Source organism: Candida margitis (assembly GCF_024628925.1).
Source record: "Candida margitis strain CBS 14175 chromosome Unknown scaffold27, whole genome shotgun sequence".
NCBI classification, from domain to species: domain Eukaryota; kingdom Fungi; phylum Ascomycota; class Pichiomycetes; order Serinales; family Debaryomycetaceae; genus Lodderomyces; species Lodderomyces margitis.
The window spans coordinates 12309-28744 of NW_026261742.1; the positions used below are offsets into that span (position 1 = coordinate 12309).

General features: G+C 39.3%; 10 protein-coding genes across 10 annotated transcripts; 7 read left to right on the forward strand and 3 right to left on the reverse strand. All coding sequences in view use genetic code 12, as the record gives it.

Annotated features, from left to right (window-relative positions):
• Positions 1-1456: 1456 nt before the first annotated feature.
• AAP1 (Aap1p) lies at positions 1457-3320 on the reverse strand (the record flags this gene model as incomplete). The annotated part of the gene is made up of 2 exons (XM_051817613.1): positions 1457-2748; positions 2840-3320. The coding sequence occupies 2 exons, from the start codon at positions 3318-3320 to the stop codon at positions 1457-1459; spliced, it is 1773 nt and encodes a 590-aa protein (XP_051673789.1).
• Positions 3321-3729: 409 nt separating this feature from the next.
• Positions 3730-4362, forward strand: CANMA_000527 (uncharacterized protein; the record flags this gene model as incomplete). Its single annotated transcript, XM_051817624.1, has 1 exon — positions 3730-4362. One exon carries the CDS (start codon positions 3730-3732, stop codon positions 4360-4362), a length of 633 nt encoding a protein of 210 aa, XP_051673790.1.
• Positions 4363-4560: 198 nt separating this feature from the next.
• NPR2 (nitrogen permease regulating protein) lies at positions 4561-6561 on the forward strand (the record flags this gene model as incomplete). Its single annotated transcript, XM_051817635.1, has 1 exon — positions 4561-6561. One exon carries the CDS (start codon positions 4561-4563, stop codon positions 6559-6561), a length of 2001 nt encoding a protein of 666 aa, XP_051673791.1.
• A 366-nt stretch (positions 6562-6927) lies between these two features.
• HTA3 (histone H2AZ) lies at positions 6928-7329 on the forward strand (the record flags this gene model as incomplete). The annotated part of the gene is made up of 1 exon (XM_051817646.1): positions 6928-7329. One exon carries the CDS (start codon positions 6928-6930, stop codon positions 7327-7329), a length of 402 nt encoding a protein of 133 aa, XP_051673792.1.
• A 405-nt stretch (positions 7330-7734) lies between these two features.
• CANMA_000530 (uncharacterized protein) lies at positions 7735-8310 on the reverse strand (the record flags this gene model as incomplete). The annotated part of the gene is made up of 1 exon (XM_051817658.1): positions 7735-8310. The coding sequence occupies one exon, from the start codon at positions 8308-8310 to the stop codon at positions 7735-7737; it is 576 nt and encodes a 191-aa protein (XP_051673793.1).
• A 1232-nt stretch (positions 8311-9542) lies between these two features.
• On the forward strand, positions 9543-12230 carry CTN3 (carnitine O-acetyltransferase; the record flags this gene model as incomplete). The annotated part of the gene is made up of 1 exon (XM_051817669.1): positions 9543-12230. The coding sequence occupies one exon, from the start codon at positions 9543-9545 to the stop codon at positions 12228-12230; it is 2688 nt and encodes an 895-aa protein (XP_051673794.1).
• A 223-nt stretch (positions 12231-12453) lies between these two features.
• On the forward strand, positions 12454-13842 carry CANMA_000532 (uncharacterized protein; the record flags this gene model as incomplete). The annotated part of the gene is made up of 1 exon (XM_051817680.1): positions 12454-13842. One exon carries the CDS (start codon positions 12454-12456, stop codon positions 13840-13842), a length of 1389 nt encoding a protein of 462 aa, XP_051673795.1.
• Positions 13843-14014: 172 nt separating this feature from the next.
• Positions 14015-14935, forward strand: PNP1 (purine-nucleoside phosphorylase; the record flags this gene model as incomplete). The annotated part of the gene is made up of 1 exon (XM_051817691.1): positions 14015-14935. One exon carries the CDS (start codon positions 14015-14017, stop codon positions 14933-14935), a length of 921 nt encoding a protein of 306 aa, XP_051673796.1.
• Positions 14936-14988: 53 nt separating this feature from the next.
• On the reverse strand, positions 14989-15897 carry SEC13 (GTPase-activating protein; the record flags this gene model as incomplete). Its single annotated transcript, XM_051817702.1, has 1 exon — positions 14989-15897. The coding sequence occupies one exon, from the start codon at positions 15895-15897 to the stop codon at positions 14989-14991; it is 909 nt and encodes a 302-aa protein (XP_051673797.1).
• A 164-nt stretch (positions 15898-16061) lies between these two features.
• Positions 16062-16424, forward strand: CANMA_000535 (uncharacterized protein; the record flags this gene model as incomplete). Its single annotated transcript, XM_051817713.1, has 1 exon — positions 16062-16424. One exon carries the CDS (start codon positions 16062-16064, stop codon positions 16422-16424), a length of 363 nt encoding a protein of 120 aa, XP_051673798.1.
• Between the last annotated feature and the right edge of the window lie 12 nt (positions 16425-16436).

Genomic DNA, 16436 nt, shown 5'->3' on the forward strand with positions numbered 1-16436 from the left:
AGCACGAAAATAACCAAATAACCAACGATTCGCTAATGTACCAATGCCCTTATTGCAACGAGAGCTTAAGGAACTTCAATACCCAACACAACTGCACTCCACTTCAGGTTACTAGTGAAGAGCTAATATCAAAGAATAATGAGTTGATAGAGACGAATTACAGAAAGTGGTTGATTCACTTTTCATAAACCAAGGCTTGGGTTGTATGCTTTGGATTCATCAGTATAATTTTTATTCTACTATTATTTTTATTGTTATTTTGGGGGGTATAGTTTTGGGTTACAGGTTTATATAGTTTTAGTTCAATACATTTAGTTTTCATACATAGGATTGAGTATTATTGTAGTGTATGCCGTGTTGGCTTTGTATTTTTTGACAACATCTACTGTAAAAACGTACTTTTTAGTGATAAGGTTCACTTGTAGTTTCTTATGTATTCTGTCTTTGTTCTGAGTTGGTGATGGAAACTCAATATTTTTAAACTCCGAAAACGAATTTCTCTTGCACATAAAGGACAGTACGTCAGTGAATCACCACCAACATATTAGAGGCAAACAAGGTAAACTCCTTTACTTATGTAACACATACAAGAAAAGTAAATAACTTTGCGTGACCATGTTGAACTAATGTGAACCGTCTGCTTGAGCAACAACGATCAAGCGGACATAAGTCCACTGCAACTGTTATTTCATCTCGTTTTCCCAAATGAAGAAGCAACTGTTATCACGCCAGTTTCATTGCAGTACATTAACCTTTGTTGGGTAAGTAGGCGTGCAGAGGCAGATGCATTTGTGATAAACGCGAGCATGAAACTATAAAACGTTTCTGGGGTAGACAGACAACCAGCGAGTAAGTCAGTCAGTCAGTCAGTCTTTTTTGTTTCAGTTTTCTTTTTCAAACCAAAAAAACGCGGGGTGCAACAGCGGAATCGGTCTTGAAAAAATTGTCATGAGATTTCAGTTTTTAAAAATCGCTAAAAATCGTCACTTCGTATGGGTAATCTCATCGATGTGAGGCATAGTTTATAGTTTAAATTTATTTTAACTCCACATTTTACGGTCAACCGGTACAGGACATTTTTATTTTACTTAAGTGGCACAAATACCCCTTTGTTACTCCTAATTGATACAATAGCGAATCGAAAGAGGAGACAAAACACACAGAAACAAAACTACGTCATCCTGAAATGAGAAGAGAGGGAGGCAAAGTAAAGCTCGGATGTATTAGATTGATGGTTAGTGCTGAGTTGAAAAAACGAGAAGGTTACAGTTCCCCTATTTTTACCCCAGAATTTTATGTTTTTATTTTTTACTTTCCATAGCAATAGACAAATTGGGAAATTTTGTAATACAAGCGCTTTTCTACTGCTCACGACGGAAGCTTTCCCTTGTCATAATAGAGAACTCCTTGAGTAACCCATACACCCCTACAATCCTACTCTTTTTCCTCTCTAATATCAGCAAAAGAAGTTATACACTTTGAACCACCAGGGTTTACTCTCCAAAAGGGTACGCTGCTCAGCAATCTCCTGCTTCACGGCTTCCAAGTCAACTTGTCGACGCCCACAGTCGACATTAATTTCATCAACGCTCAACCACAACTTGGTCAACGGGACATCATTATACCAGTAATCATAAACCTTATGGACCAAGTAGCTCGCAACCAATACAATCCCGCCCAAGTAGATTTGGAAAAACGACACCACATCAACGCCTCCGCCGGGAGGCCACAATGCCGCCCAAAATTGAAGCACTAGTGTGACAGCAATGGTGACTATGCCATACCAAGAGCTCCAGTTGGATGACACGTAGAGTAGTTCGTCTCGAGCAACCCTGGCGCGATGACTCAACGCAGCGTGGAACCGGAGCTGGGATATGTTAATCACCAAGTAGGTGAATAACGCACTCAATCCACTCAAACTCAACAACCACTGGAATATTGTCAATGTAGTACTGTTGCCAGGAATGCATACGAGATACGCAAGCAACCCACATGCAAACTGTATCAAAAGACATCCCATGGGCCGGCCCTTGCGGTCGATAAAGTTGAGAAATTTCGGTCCCTGCTCCAAAGCACCAATAGCATTGAGCACCCTGGTGGATGCAAAAACCGACGCATTACCGACAGAAATCACCGTTATTATCACTACCGCATTCATTATCGACGGCAAGGCTTTGATATTTGCCAACTTGATTGCAATTACAAAAGGCGATGTGTTTGTATCGATGAGCCCATTGGTCGAACCTTTCAACTCGGAGTTCTTGTAAGGGACTAGAAAGCCAATCATTATGATCGACAACAAGTAGAAAACAATGATCCTGTAGAAGATCTGTTTTCTTGATTTGTTAATCGACGTTTTCGGCGTTGCCGATTCAACGGCCGCCAATGCAAACAACTCTATCCCTGCAAATGCAAACGACGCATTTGAGATAATAAAACACATATTCTTAAAAGGCGAATGCTCATTGAATAGGCCACCCTGTGGTTTGCGCCAATTGGCACCGCCAATGTAGGGCTGTCCCGGTACACCACCTGCTACAATAATGATCCCGCATATATTGAACCCAACAACAGCAATAACCTTGAGCAAACTCAAGAAACTCTCAATCTCCCCATACCCTTTGACTCCAAACAAGTTGATGAACACAATGACAATGTAGAAAATGGTGACAAATATGGCTGGGTGGAGATGGTGGTTCCAATACTGGATGCTGAGGGCTGCTGCCACAAGCTGCAACGGCATTGTCACTAACCACTGTAGCGCATAATTCCATGCGATGGCAAACCCCACCGATTTGTTGATGAACAACGTGGGAAACGTGACAAACGCACCACTCACAGGAAAGGCGGTTGCCAATTCGGACAAACTTGCCATAGTGGTGAACGTAAAGCTGCCTATAAACATCCACACTNATTATAGCATCTTTTTCCAACTGGCTGAATGTGGAATAGTCGTAATTGGGATGGGCTGGGTGTAGGTGGACTGAGTCCTCCTTTTGCTGGTGCTGTGAGTTAGCATCGTTGTCCTGTAAGCTCAGCACATATTCAACATCTCCTTGGTTCTCCTGTCGTTGGTCTAGTTTACGAAAATGCTCAAGGTACACTGGTGGTAATGTTGAATAATCAAAGGGTTTGAATGAGTTGATAAAGTTGGTGACTAGTGACTTTGGATGTAGCGAATATCGCAGTGATTCTTCTGCGCCAGTTGTGGAATCCGTGGTTAACGGTGATAGCGTGGTGGAAGGGTGGTTGCAATATGTGTCAAATGCAGATACTTCTTCTTCGTTTATGTCAGACATTGGCGGCTTGTGTTGTGACATCGTTCCAGCTTCAGTTCAGAAGTTGAGGCACGTCGATGTTGACGTATTTGTTGTGGGGATCTATCTTGGTTCGCGTAAGATGCAGAACGGCTCTACCTCGAAGGTGTTATCGGGCGGGAAAAGTGGATTCTGACCGTCGCAAGCAGCATCGAGGCTCTTTATCTGCTAGCTTTTTCAGCAGGCGTCTAAATTGTACAAAACAATAGTCATTGTGCTAAGAAATTAAAAATTAAGTAATGTTGCATTATACAAAACCACGCTGTGATAAGTTCCTGCGTGTAGTAACATCTAAGGAGAGACCTTCAGCCGGTTATCGCTTTAGGAAAGTTTTAATAAAAGATACCCATCGTCTCAGTTCTTTTACTACGCCAATGCTAACGCTTCTGTTTTCCTACCAAGTATTTCCATAATGCCTGAAAACGTAAACGTGTATGTCTCAGGTTCATACAAGAATTCACCTGGAGGAAGAGACAACCACGACGGCTATGCCGGAATTGCTGTATCATGTCCTGTTTATCCAAACATGTCGTGTAGCCAGAAATTGCTGGAACTTGATCACATAAGGGGATTTGTCGTAACTCCAGCAAGAGTCAAACTCGGGTCAGTCGTTAAAGGTATGCAGGTTATTTTAGCCCGACTCAAGATTGAACAGAACAAGGACATCAAATTTACCCTAGTTTCAGATTGTAGAAATACGGTCAAGTACATTACCAAATGGGGCGTCCATTACGTTGAGAAGTATGGAAACAAGTACTCCAAATGGAAAAATAGTAAACGAAAGAAGGTTAAAGATGCTAAATTGTTGCAGACGGCCATGTCATTGGCCAACCAGATAAATGCTAATGTTAAGAAGAAGAACTTGGGTGGATTTGAACTTGTTTATCAGAAGCGAAGCGGTAAGGCAAAAGGGCTGATGCAAGCTTGGAGGGCGGCACAGATGTCCCGTAAACAGGAAGAGCAGGGAGCGCAACGTGTCGAAGATGAGGAGTTTGACACTGACGACGAGTATGTCAAAATTGATCGAAAAATCGATTTAAGTTGATAACAACTAATGCCATTATGATAATACACAGTTTATAACTCCAAAAGTAATTCTTTGTAGTAGTTAGTGCACTAACTGGAGGGAGGTACAATTGCGCTACGCACTCCCCAGTTATTAAATGAAGGGGAGGAAAAGAAAAAAAGAACAAAGGTTTGGTCAAGTTTTTCAACTTGATAATTCTCCTTAAAGTGCTATGGAATGTCAGATGGATTTATCCCTATAGTTTCTATATTCTATGCCGTGTTCCATCCAACGGAAGGCACGAAAATAGTTCATCAATTTCCCGAGGATCTCATATCAACCACATCAACCATTGACAATGATAGTGACACAAGTGCTGGATTATTCAATTTCGATACCGTGAAGAACTATGTTATCCCCAAACCACAATTATGTAATCAACTATTATCCTTCAAGATTAACAACTTCAAAGTCATTGGATACCCAGTAAACATGGTAAATGATCACTATGCGAGGAATTCATTTAATTTTAATTTTTGTTTTGTATTCAACTATGAATTGGGGGATGTTAGTCCGTATGAGCCAGCAATTAGACGTATGGGACAAATGTTTCAAGTATTGGAAGAGCAGAATTTTTTGTTGAGCAAGTTGGATAAAGATAATCCATTTTACAAGGTGACTCACGATGATGTGGATACAGCTCTGAAGATTGATGAATTTGATTTGGAATTATATGCAAACAGAGCTCAACGATCGATAGTGGAGAATGATGCTAGTGTAAATGCACCCGGGCACTCCAAAACTAAGAGAATCACCTTGTCCTCTATTGAATCATTAATCCAACAGATTTACCAAGATTTGAACAATTACTCTGAATGTTGCATTCCATTGGATACTTCAAATTCAGTTGATATTAAATTGTTTCCATTGTTACCACCACCAATTAATCTTAAAGCTTATCAAGTGCCCATAGCAACAGTTAAACTCAGATCACTTGTCGATGTCAATTGGGACCCAACAATGGTGAAGATTCTCCCCTATATTGACGGAATAAATCCGGTCAAGAGGATAAGTGAACTAGCCGATGCAAACTACCTTGTGACCAAGCAATGTATTCAACACCTAATGCATTATAAGTGTATTGAATTGATTGATATTTTCCAATTCTGCAACATCTACTCGCCCACCAACAGAATTGGTGATTTCTTAAAGTCAGATGGAAGGATGGCTGAACAATGTCAAGCGTATGTGGTGACTAATGGAGCAGCAGAGTCGCTACGATCATCCTCGTTTACCACAACCCCAGCCCAAAACTCACCCAAGCCAATGGCAGAAAGTACTTCACCACTGACTTTTAATTTTAGGCGTATGCCATCGAGCAGTACATCGCCATATCTAAAGCAACAAAATTTCTTGTCTCGATCGCCCAAATCATTCACCATGCAATATGCCAATGTCAAGGTCCCTACAAAGACTAGTTTATTTTACTTGTATCGATCGTTGAATCAGGGTCAAACAGTTAAAGAATGGTATGCACAACACAGGCATCTATTATCAAACATCGATATACGTCGGTTTATAAATTTTGGTGTATTGCGAGGGATCATATATCGGGTATATTCCTATCCGGTGCTCAATTTGGTAACTAGATCTATCGAGAGTGGCGACTTGCTCCAACCTGAGCATATTTTAAACAATGTGAAACGAAAGTCAAAACAGCAACAGCATAAATTAAAGTTTGCGCAACTGAGTGGCGGAAGAGGATATGATGAGCTATTACGGACAAGAGTTCATGAACAAACGTTGAAAACAGATTCAAACCGTCGTGTCAGCTTTTCGTCAGCAGACGATAGACAGCCACATTACCATGAAGAACCTCGCAAGTTGAGTGTGATGGATGAAGTGGTTGAAGAGGATGATAGTTCAACTAGCGATGAATCTGATGGTGAGCAGCAACAGAAACAGAGAAATGTACCGCAGAATAGGTCCCTTAGATCACATAGAACGGCTAGCTCTTCTGGATCAAATAAACCAACAGTTGAAAATGAAGAAGATGCGAATGGCGAAGTACGTTCAACTGATACGAATGACGAAAAAGAACAAGAAATGATTTATTTGATAAAGATGTTGAAAGGGTTTCAACATTTTGATTCTATATGTACAGAACTACAGAAATCGCGTACCGAGGTTGAAAGAATGGTTGAGAAGTTGGGATCTTTTAGTGTTATAAACTGCTGAGGAGGTCAAATGTATGTAGAAAGTGCTTTGGTCTATAGAAGTTCCTTGTGGTCAGCTGTGGTAGTGCAATTGTGATCAAAATTTGTTAGGAAAGAGAAATTAGAAAAGAAAAACTGCGACTGACGCCAAAATTCTTTTGTTTACATTTTTTTTCACTCTCTCTTTTCTTCTTTTACTTCAACTTGTTTTTGACAAAACCACAACAAATAAGACCAATTTTCACAACCAAAGAGAAAAGTATAAACAAAAACGAAAACAAATACAAAATACAAAAACAAAAACAAAAAAAAAACACTACCCTATTCACATACACTTTTCTCTTCTTATTTCTTTGAACCACTACAATATCTATCCATTATTATTATTATGTCAGGAGGAAAAGGAAAAGTACACGGAGGTAAAGGAAAATCCTCGGAAATTGCTAGATCCGCCACATCTCATTCAGCAAGAGCAGGTTTACAATTCCCAGTAGGCAGAGTTAAGCGATACTTGAAGAGAAATGCGCAGAATAAAATCAGAGTTGGATCTAAAGCTGCCATTTATTTGACTGCCGTATTGGAATATTTGACTGCTGAAGTATTGGAATTGGCTGGTAATGCCGCCAAGGATTTGAAAGTCAAGAGAATTACACCAAGACATTTGCAATTGGCCATTCGTGGAGATGAAGAATTGGATAATTTGATCAAGGCTACTATTGCTTATGGTGGTGTTTTGCCTCATATTAATAAAGCATTGTTATTGAAAGTGGAGAAGAAAAAGAACAAGTGAAATGGGGGGCAAGATATTTGATGTAATATTTGTTGGACTAAAAAGAAAGGGTGGGAGATTATTGCATCCAACAGGATGTAGTAATGATGATGATATCACTCTCTTTCGCCTGTTGAAGTCCAGACATAAGTTGGAGAGGAGATACTGATTATTCTTTACGGCGGTAGGAGGAGAGATGTTTGAAAAACGATGCCGTATTTGTATTATATATACACTGTTTGTTCTTTTGTTTTACTACAATCAATTTTAGTTGTATATCTGTTTTTTTTTATTCATTATACATACATATACTTTAATTCTATTCTTTTATGGAAGTGTAGGGTGAGGTGTATAGCTCTGCTTTTGGGTTAATTAAGCAACGTAAAGATGCATTTCTATTTACAAGTTGATTTTAATGCATTTATTCTAGTTTGAGGAAGGCGACGGAGGTGTTGGTGGGATTTGTCGCAGCGACGGCTGTTGCGACGATAATGGCTCTTTTGGCAGTGGCTGTGTTGGACTCTCCTGTAGAGGCTCAATATTTCCAATTTTAACATACTTTGGCTTATACCCCACAGGAACTTTATAATCATCCAATTTAACATTCAATTCACTCATTTTACTCTTGATATATTCAATTTCATTCTGCAAAATGGTGATATCATCAGCTAAGGCATCTCGTTGATCACTTGCCCGTTTACGACTTCGATAACTTTCGTAAAAAATCAATCCACCAGCAACACTAAATATAAACGTCTCCGATATGAATGATGCACCTTGTTCTATGGCTTTGTTATCATTTAAAGGTCTTACTCTAATCTTTTTCTCACCTAATAGATTCATGCGTAATTTGACATCTGTCTTATGAAGTCGATTGGCAAATGAGATGCAGTATTTACGAAATGTCTCATTGTTTTTAGCTTGTGTTGAAATTGCTTTTGATATTGGTTTCAGAATGGTTTTCACTAGAAGTGCCGTAAGTTTTAAAGCTATGCCACTCATGTAGCATCAAATGGGTAGTAAGTGTCGTTATTTTTGAATAGGTGTAGCTTTTTCCGCTTCTGTTCAGTGCGTCGCCGCACTAGTGGCAACTGAACGAAAGTTATTTTTATTTTTATTTTTTATTTTTTTTTTTCGTTTCCCACATTTGCGGCTCAACAGCTTTGAACAATTGGGGTGTTCGTGGTCCTGGTGCGAGCTCAACCAGTTAGGAACAGAAATACCTATGGCTTTGTATAAGAAACGTAGCAACTGATATGAGCTAAAGCAATTAATTAGGCTTGCAGTTCTTTGTAGCTATATTTCTTGTTTTATTCTGTATTCTTGGTAAACGGAAATGTTTCCTTGAAACGGTGTGTTGCCTTAGATGAGGGTCCATTTTGCTTTTCCTCGGACCAAATGGTAGCGCGTTGAGCATTGAAGTAGAAATTGTAATAACCGTTATGAATACCCGTTTTCTGAATAATCAAACACAGAGTTTGCATCAAGATTCGAGTTACTTGTCAGTTGACATCCTATTGATAAATACCATTGGTTGTTATGACTGACTACCAGCTATGTCAAAATAATATATGCTGAGCGCTGTAATAGTGCAGTATATGTGTGTATTGTGTGTCAAAAAACGTACCAGAAAACATAATGGTCTACGAGAGAACGAGTATGGGTTGTTAGAGTATTCTCTTTTATCTGTGACGATATAGTTCTTGCTAGGTCAAGTAGGATTGGAAGTGGTATTTGTATCTATTGTTGTTTTGAAATGATGATGTAATTATATGAATTATGCACGTGCTGTTGTTTTTGTTCTTTTGAGTGGTGGTGCAATTGGTAAAGTTATCTATTTGGTATATTAACCAATCAGATTGTGTTATTTTCTCCTTTTACCCCAGATTTCTTATATGTATTTCTGTGTATAACCACAAACGATCTAACATAAAAAATAAAACTCCGAGAGAAAAAAAGAAATAAATAATTTATTATTGTTTTTTTTTTTTTTTTAACTTTGTATTTTTGTATTTTGTAAAATAAAATTGAATGATTTATTTAATTTTTAATTTTGTGGTGGTGGTGGTGGTGGTGTATGTGGTGGTGATAATAATAAAAATGTGTGGGTTAATTTCATACTATATAAATAGCCAACTATAAACTCAAATATTTGAAAAACTCTAACAACCTACTTCGATCACAACTAGTACCCTAGTCAATCTGTTGCTGCTTACACCACCAAAGAAGGAAAAATGGCTACTATTACTGATTTCAACAATACAACTTTTCAGCATGAGGCTCTGTTACCATCTATGCCTGTACCACCGTTGCTGACCACTGTACAACAACTATTAGCTGCTTTAAAGCCAATATCATCACCCGAAGAATACGAACAACTCTTGTTTGAAGCTAATGATTTTGTCACCAATGATGTTATCAAGTTGATTCAGCTTCATCTTGAAACGTTGTACAACAACCACCCCGATAAGAACTATTTGAACATTGTCAACAACGATATGACTCCCGCCATATATGGAGAAATCAAATCGGACATTTTACCCAGAAATCCTTATTTAATTTTGGAAGATGACCCTTATGCAAAGACTATACATCCACCAAACCAGGCTGAACGGACAGCAAACTTGGTTAACTCAACTTTGAAGTTGATTGTTACTTTAAGAAACTTTACTTTTAAACCTGATGTCACGCCAAAGAATAAAGTACCGTTAACCATGCAATGCTTTTACCATTTATTCGGTTGCACTAGAATTCCTGACTTTGAGGGCGGTACATCAGATATCAGTATGAAGAAGTACAAGCACATCAATGATTCTCGACACATTATTATCCTTGCTAATAACCAATACTACTCCTTAGAAGTATTGACTAAATTTGACGAAGATTTGTATAAGGAGACTAAAACCAAACATCAAATCATATTCCATGACCACGAATTGGTTGACATTTTCCAAGATATCATCGATGCAACAGACAAGATCCTGCCTGAAGATTCCATTAATAACTGTATTGGTTCAATCACAACGCAGCCGTTGAAAAATTGGAAAAAAGGAAGAGGTGAATTGAATAAATCAAACCCTGAACAATTGAAATTGATTGATGATGCTTTGTTTGTTGTTGTTTTGGACTCAAACTCACCCGAGACCGAACAAGAAAAAACTTCCGTCATTTCTCATGGTTCGTCAGTATTGTCGGAGTCAAATATCCAATCGGGTACTTGCACATCTAGATGGTATGACAAGTTGCAATTTATCGTTACAAGAAATTCAGTTGCTGGAATTGTTTGGGAATCGTTGACTATGGACAGCACCGCTATCCTTCGATTCATCAGTGATATTTATACTGACTCAGTATTGAAACTAGCAAAAAACATCAATGGTTCAGAATATACCTTGTTTGATGAGGCAGTCACCTTTGCTGACTCGACGTTGCCCAAGCCTAAACCTGAGTTGATCAAATTTAACTTGACTGATCGATTGCAGTTTCTTATCCATTTATCGGAAACGTCATTGGCCGATTTGATCAACCAGCATGAATACAAAACGCACACCGTCAAGTTGGAATCGCGTTTGGCTAGTGAGTATGGGCTTTCAGTTGATTCAATTATGCAAATTTGTTTTCAAATCACCAATTATTCCTTATACGGGAGAATGGTCAACACCTTGGAGCCGATAATGACTCGTAAATTTAGAGATGCTCGAACTGAGTTAATCACAGTGCAGAATGACTCCGTGGCCAACTTGTGCAAATTGTACATCACAAGTGCAAATTCCGCAGAAAAGTTTGCTGCTTTCAGGGAATGTTGTACCCTGCATCAGAAACAGTATCATGACGCAATGGTGGGTAAAGGATTTGAACGTCATTTTATGTCTATTGCTCAAGTTGTTCATAAACCTGAAGCGGCAAGAAGATTAAACAAGATTAATAGCGACTTACCCCCAATTCCTACATTTATTGAGGATGACGAGGAGCCTGTTAGATTGCCTTTATTATTCAATACTTGTGTTGATAAGTTGCTGAATCCAGAACTCCTCATATCCAACTGTGGCAATCCAGCTTTGCGTTTATTTGGGATCCCACCCGCCATTGACCAAGGTTTTGGAATTGGCTACATTATTCATAACGATAAAGTTATAATTACCGTTTGTTCCAAACATCGCCAAACTGAACGGTTCTTGGGAACTTTCCACAAGGTTATTCATGATTTGAAAATCCTGCTCAAGAGACATTCAAGCTTTGTTATGCATCTTAGTGAATCAGAGAATCGTAAAGTTGAATTTCAGAAATTACGTATAGAAAATGAGCTTAGTCATGTCAGTCTCACAGACCCATCATTGAGGCATCCAGTCTTATTGACTGCCAATAGCAATACTGAATCGGGTGCAGCTACCCCAATGGAACGCCACCCATCGGATGAAACTACTACATCTACCGAAGATGGAGAAGACTCTGATTTTGAGTTACTTGGTGGTTATGGATACTTCGACTATGGAAATCTTGATATTCGCTCAGATGATGTGTCACGTACGCAATCGTATCTCAATAGCGGTTCACAATCGGCAATTTCCAGTGCTTTGAGTTCAAGACACCATTCAGAAACCAACTTGAACAAATTTGCTTTAACTCGTGGATACGATATCAAGCATAAACAGAATTTGACTGATCGTATTAGGGACAGATTGATGTCCCCTAGTGAAGAGAGCATGCATGCACCAGGAAACGTTAATTGCTCTGATGGAACTACTACTGGTAATGGAACTGCAGCTCGTAAAAACAATGTTAGCTTTGATACTGGAGACGATGGTACAGCTGTGGAGGTTAAGGTGGAAGTAGAGGAGAAGGAAGAGGATATCAAGGGTAAGGGTCTGGGTGCCACACCAAAAGGTCTTATTGGTAGAATGCTTGATCTTAACTACCATTGACAGTTTATTTATTAAGTAGGAAGGACATAGTGTTATTTATTAAGTTATTTATTTGTTTTTGCATCTGTAGCCTAAGAATATGATGTCTGATAATCGGGCCCAATGCGCATTGGGAAAATGTCCGAGCAGGCAATAAGAAAAAAAAACACCTCCATTAACTCCAAATCTTTGAACTCGATTACTAATCTCACCTCGACTTCATACCTTTGGTGTAGCCTCTATCATGAAGATACTCCAGTCAGGGCTATCACAGCTTCTGAAAAGCCTAATATCTATACGAGGACCCGATGCCACCAAGTTTCTCAATGGGTTGCTAACATCAAGATTACTCCCCAATGTTGTCAAAAAGAAGCAACACACCATAAGTTCAGCTGAATTTAAACATGCCAATCTTGAAGCTATAATTGATCCAGTAACAAACTATGGATTAATGCATGAAGATATCTATGATCCTGACTACAATATCTTTGTTACGCGAGAAGGAATCAATTCGATGATTTTGAATTCAAAGGGAAGAGTAGTCACTGACTGTTTTTTGTATTGTGATCCATTCCATAATTTTAAAGGTCAGTTTGAGGAGGAGATTCAGTCTCCTCGGTATTTATTAGAGGTTGATGAAGTCAAAGTGAACAAGTTAATGATGATGTTGAAGCTACACAAGTTGAGTGCCAAAGTTGACATCAAACTGGAGCCATCATTGTTTTCATATTACTATTATAATGACACGGTTGAATTTGATTCATGGTTGGAAATGGCCCAACAACAATACTTCCGTACCCTTGATCCTGTGAATGCATTACAAAGCGCCAATTCATTTATCCAGAATGATGTGGTATTTAATCAGCAATTTGCATCACGCATTTTGGGGTTTGCTGTTGATAATCGAATACCTAATTTTGGATTCAAGTTTGTAACTGATGCCCAAATAGACACTACTAATGCCGAAACTTCAGTGCCAGAAGTTTTTTCCACCCAATTTACTCAACAGTTTGAAACACAAATAATATCAGAGTCCTCCGTAACTGGTCGTCGATTCCAAAATGGTGTATTTGAAACTACCGATGCACCCGATGGCGAATCTCTACTACCATTTGAGTGTAATCTAGATTATACGAATGGACTCTCGCTAGACAAGGGTTGTTATGTTGGACAGGAATTGACTATACGAACTTACAACAATGGTATAATCAGGAAAAGGATATATCCAGTGCAATTTTTCACACTCGATGAAGCGACAGTAAAGACAATTAAACAAGCTCAAGATGACGACGATGTGGAAGTTGCATTGGCATCGTGTACCAGTCTTGATCAAATACCATCTTCGTCATTGAGCAAATTAGAAATGGCACCAATGTTTGAAGAAGCCGAGCCAGAGGAAAGCACAACTAGTGTAGCTGCAGCCTCGCCGTTTGGATCTTCGTCTAAACCGGTACGTAAACGGAAAAGCTCCAGTGGTAAAGTGTTGGCAGTTAGAGGAGATGTGGGACTTTGTTTATTAAGTATGGCCGACGTGGCAAAATCGCCATTTTATAAAATCGAAATGCCTTCTTTTGAAGATGGTAAAAAGGTTATTGGTGCAAGGGCAGTCATTCCTGACTGGTGGCCAGAGTAGATCAAAGGGGGTAGTCAGAACTATTTATCAATTGTGTATAGAGAAATGAGACTACTTTGCGGTCGCATCGATGTAGATTGGGCACGGCGAATACAAAACAATAAAAAAGAATTGAGAAAAAATTAAGAAAGACGTAGCTGAATCTTCCATCAAAGTATACCCAAACTTGGCCATGTCAGAACAGATCCCCGTTGAGGAGTACTTACAATTAATCCACAATGCATCCAGTACTATCAGCTCAAAATTAGACCCCCACCCCATCTTATCCCACCCACGAGTCATGATCATTTGTGGATCAGGCTTGGGTGGAATTGCAAACACATTACACCCTGACCCCATAATTGAAATTGCCTACTCGTCAATTCCCGGTTTCAAAACGTCCACCGTACAAGGCCACGCGGGAAAATTGGTATTTGGATTAATCGGTGAAAATAAAGTGCCTGTAATGTGCATGGTTGGTCGATTACATTTCTATGAGGGATATACTTTCCAACAAACAACTTTCCCTATTCGTGTATCTAAGGACTTGGGTATTGGTACAGTCATTGTGACTAATGCCGCCGGTGGAATTAATGAGGAGTATAAACCCGGTGATTTGATGGTGATTGAAGATCACGTCAATTTCCCCGGTTTGGCTGGTTGGCATCCATTACGCGGTCCCAATTTAGAAGAATTTGGTCCTCGGTTTTTACCATTGTCGGACGCTTATGACCATTCTTTGCGGAAATTGTTTGTTGAAAAAGCTCAAGAGTTGAAAGTATCAAGACCAATTCATGAGGGGACGTATTTCTTTGCTGCCGGTCCGACATTTGAAAGTCGAGCTGAAGTCAGGGCTATTAGAACATTGGGTGGTGATGCAGTGGGGATGTCAACTGTTCCTGAAGTCATTGTTTCTCGTCATTGTGGGTTGCGAGTGTTGGCATTATCATTGATTACCAATGCTGGTGTAGGTGCTAAACCGCCAAGTGCGTTGCACCCTAACCCTGTGGCTTTGGATGACGGTATGGCAAGTCATGCAGAGGTGTTGCAAGCTGCTGATGAGGCTTCAAAGGATGTTGAAAGGATAATTGAGGCCACTATAAACCAATTATAGATTACAGTTCTACAATGACTATTGTATATAGACACTCTAAACATTGGGTTCGTTTATTGTTCTACTTCTCCAGCTGGTTCCCATTTGCCCTTTAAATTCTCTTTCCATAAAGTGACTTTATTATCACCGCCAGATACAGCTAAAATATTTCCCGATAATGACCACGAACATCTCCAACAAACATCAGGGAATTTCTCCTCGGTTAAAGGCTGTTTCTGCCATTTGCCATCTTTGTCCTGTGTCCATATCAATACAGTACGGTCTTGGGAAGCAGTCGCAATATAAGGACGAACCAAGTTCGATGGAGACCAAGCAACATCTCTCACCCAATCAGTATGCCCTTCCAATTTCGCCTCTTCGGTATAATTATTGGTACTAGTGTCGTATTTCCAAATCTTAGTCAAATTGTCCGATCCACAAGTAACGAATCGACGTTGTTGCTTTAAACTTGCGGCGTCTTTTGTTGATGATGAAGACAAAGTGGTGATTGGTGCCCATGATGCTGAATTAACCCCAATTGCATGAGCATCAAATATTACATGTGACGTAGTTCCATCATCGTTGAAATCAACTACTGACACTTTGCCATCAGATGACGTACACAACAACACTGCTCCTAATTCATGAGGAGCCCAGCTTACAGAATTGACACTGGCTTGATGTATGGTATGTTCAGCAATAATTGACCATTGCTGAGTTTCTGGTTGTTCCTTCCAGATTAACGCTTTACCGTCGTACGAGCATGAAGCTAATATCGATCCAAATTTGGGATGGGCCCATGCAACTTGCCAAATGGGACCTTCGTGACCCAACAATGTCGTGATTAATTTATAGTTTTCAGTGCCGTCGATGTCAAATAGTTTAATAGTTTTGTCGGACGAGCAGGTGGCCAATCGTTTGCCATAGTAGTCTAACACTGCATCGTGGATTAGATCCTCATGTGCATTACCAATTGTTACCATAGTTTTTCTTTGGATGTAGATCTTGTATGGTTCTTTGTTGTGGTCGATTCAACTGATTTTTTCCAGTTTTTCGTTGGACGTGTCAATAGTGAGAAAAAGCAAAAGCGTGAGGTTGTAGTGAAAAGGCTAATCTACTATACCTCAGTTTCCCCACCCCCCCTCCAATGAGTGAGAATTCAGATGATGAATTGCTGGCATTATTCACATTAACTTCTTCGCTAAGCGATAAAATCAGCGAATCGGATGATGCAATAACCAAAATTAACCAAATAGTGAAAAGTCTAGTACTGGAACAAGATTATAATCGATTGATTAAGGACAAACCATCATTTTATTGTGAGACTAAAGACGACGACAACGACAACGACGACAATGAGGATGACGATGAGGTGATACAGCTAGAACAGCAGCGATTGCAATTGGCCATGGAGCTACAGAAACAAGACTACATATCAGACAAATTGCAAGAGTTGGTTAAAGAAAATCAAGAGCTCTTGGATATCATTAAAGATTATATTTCAAAGTAAGAATTATTAAAG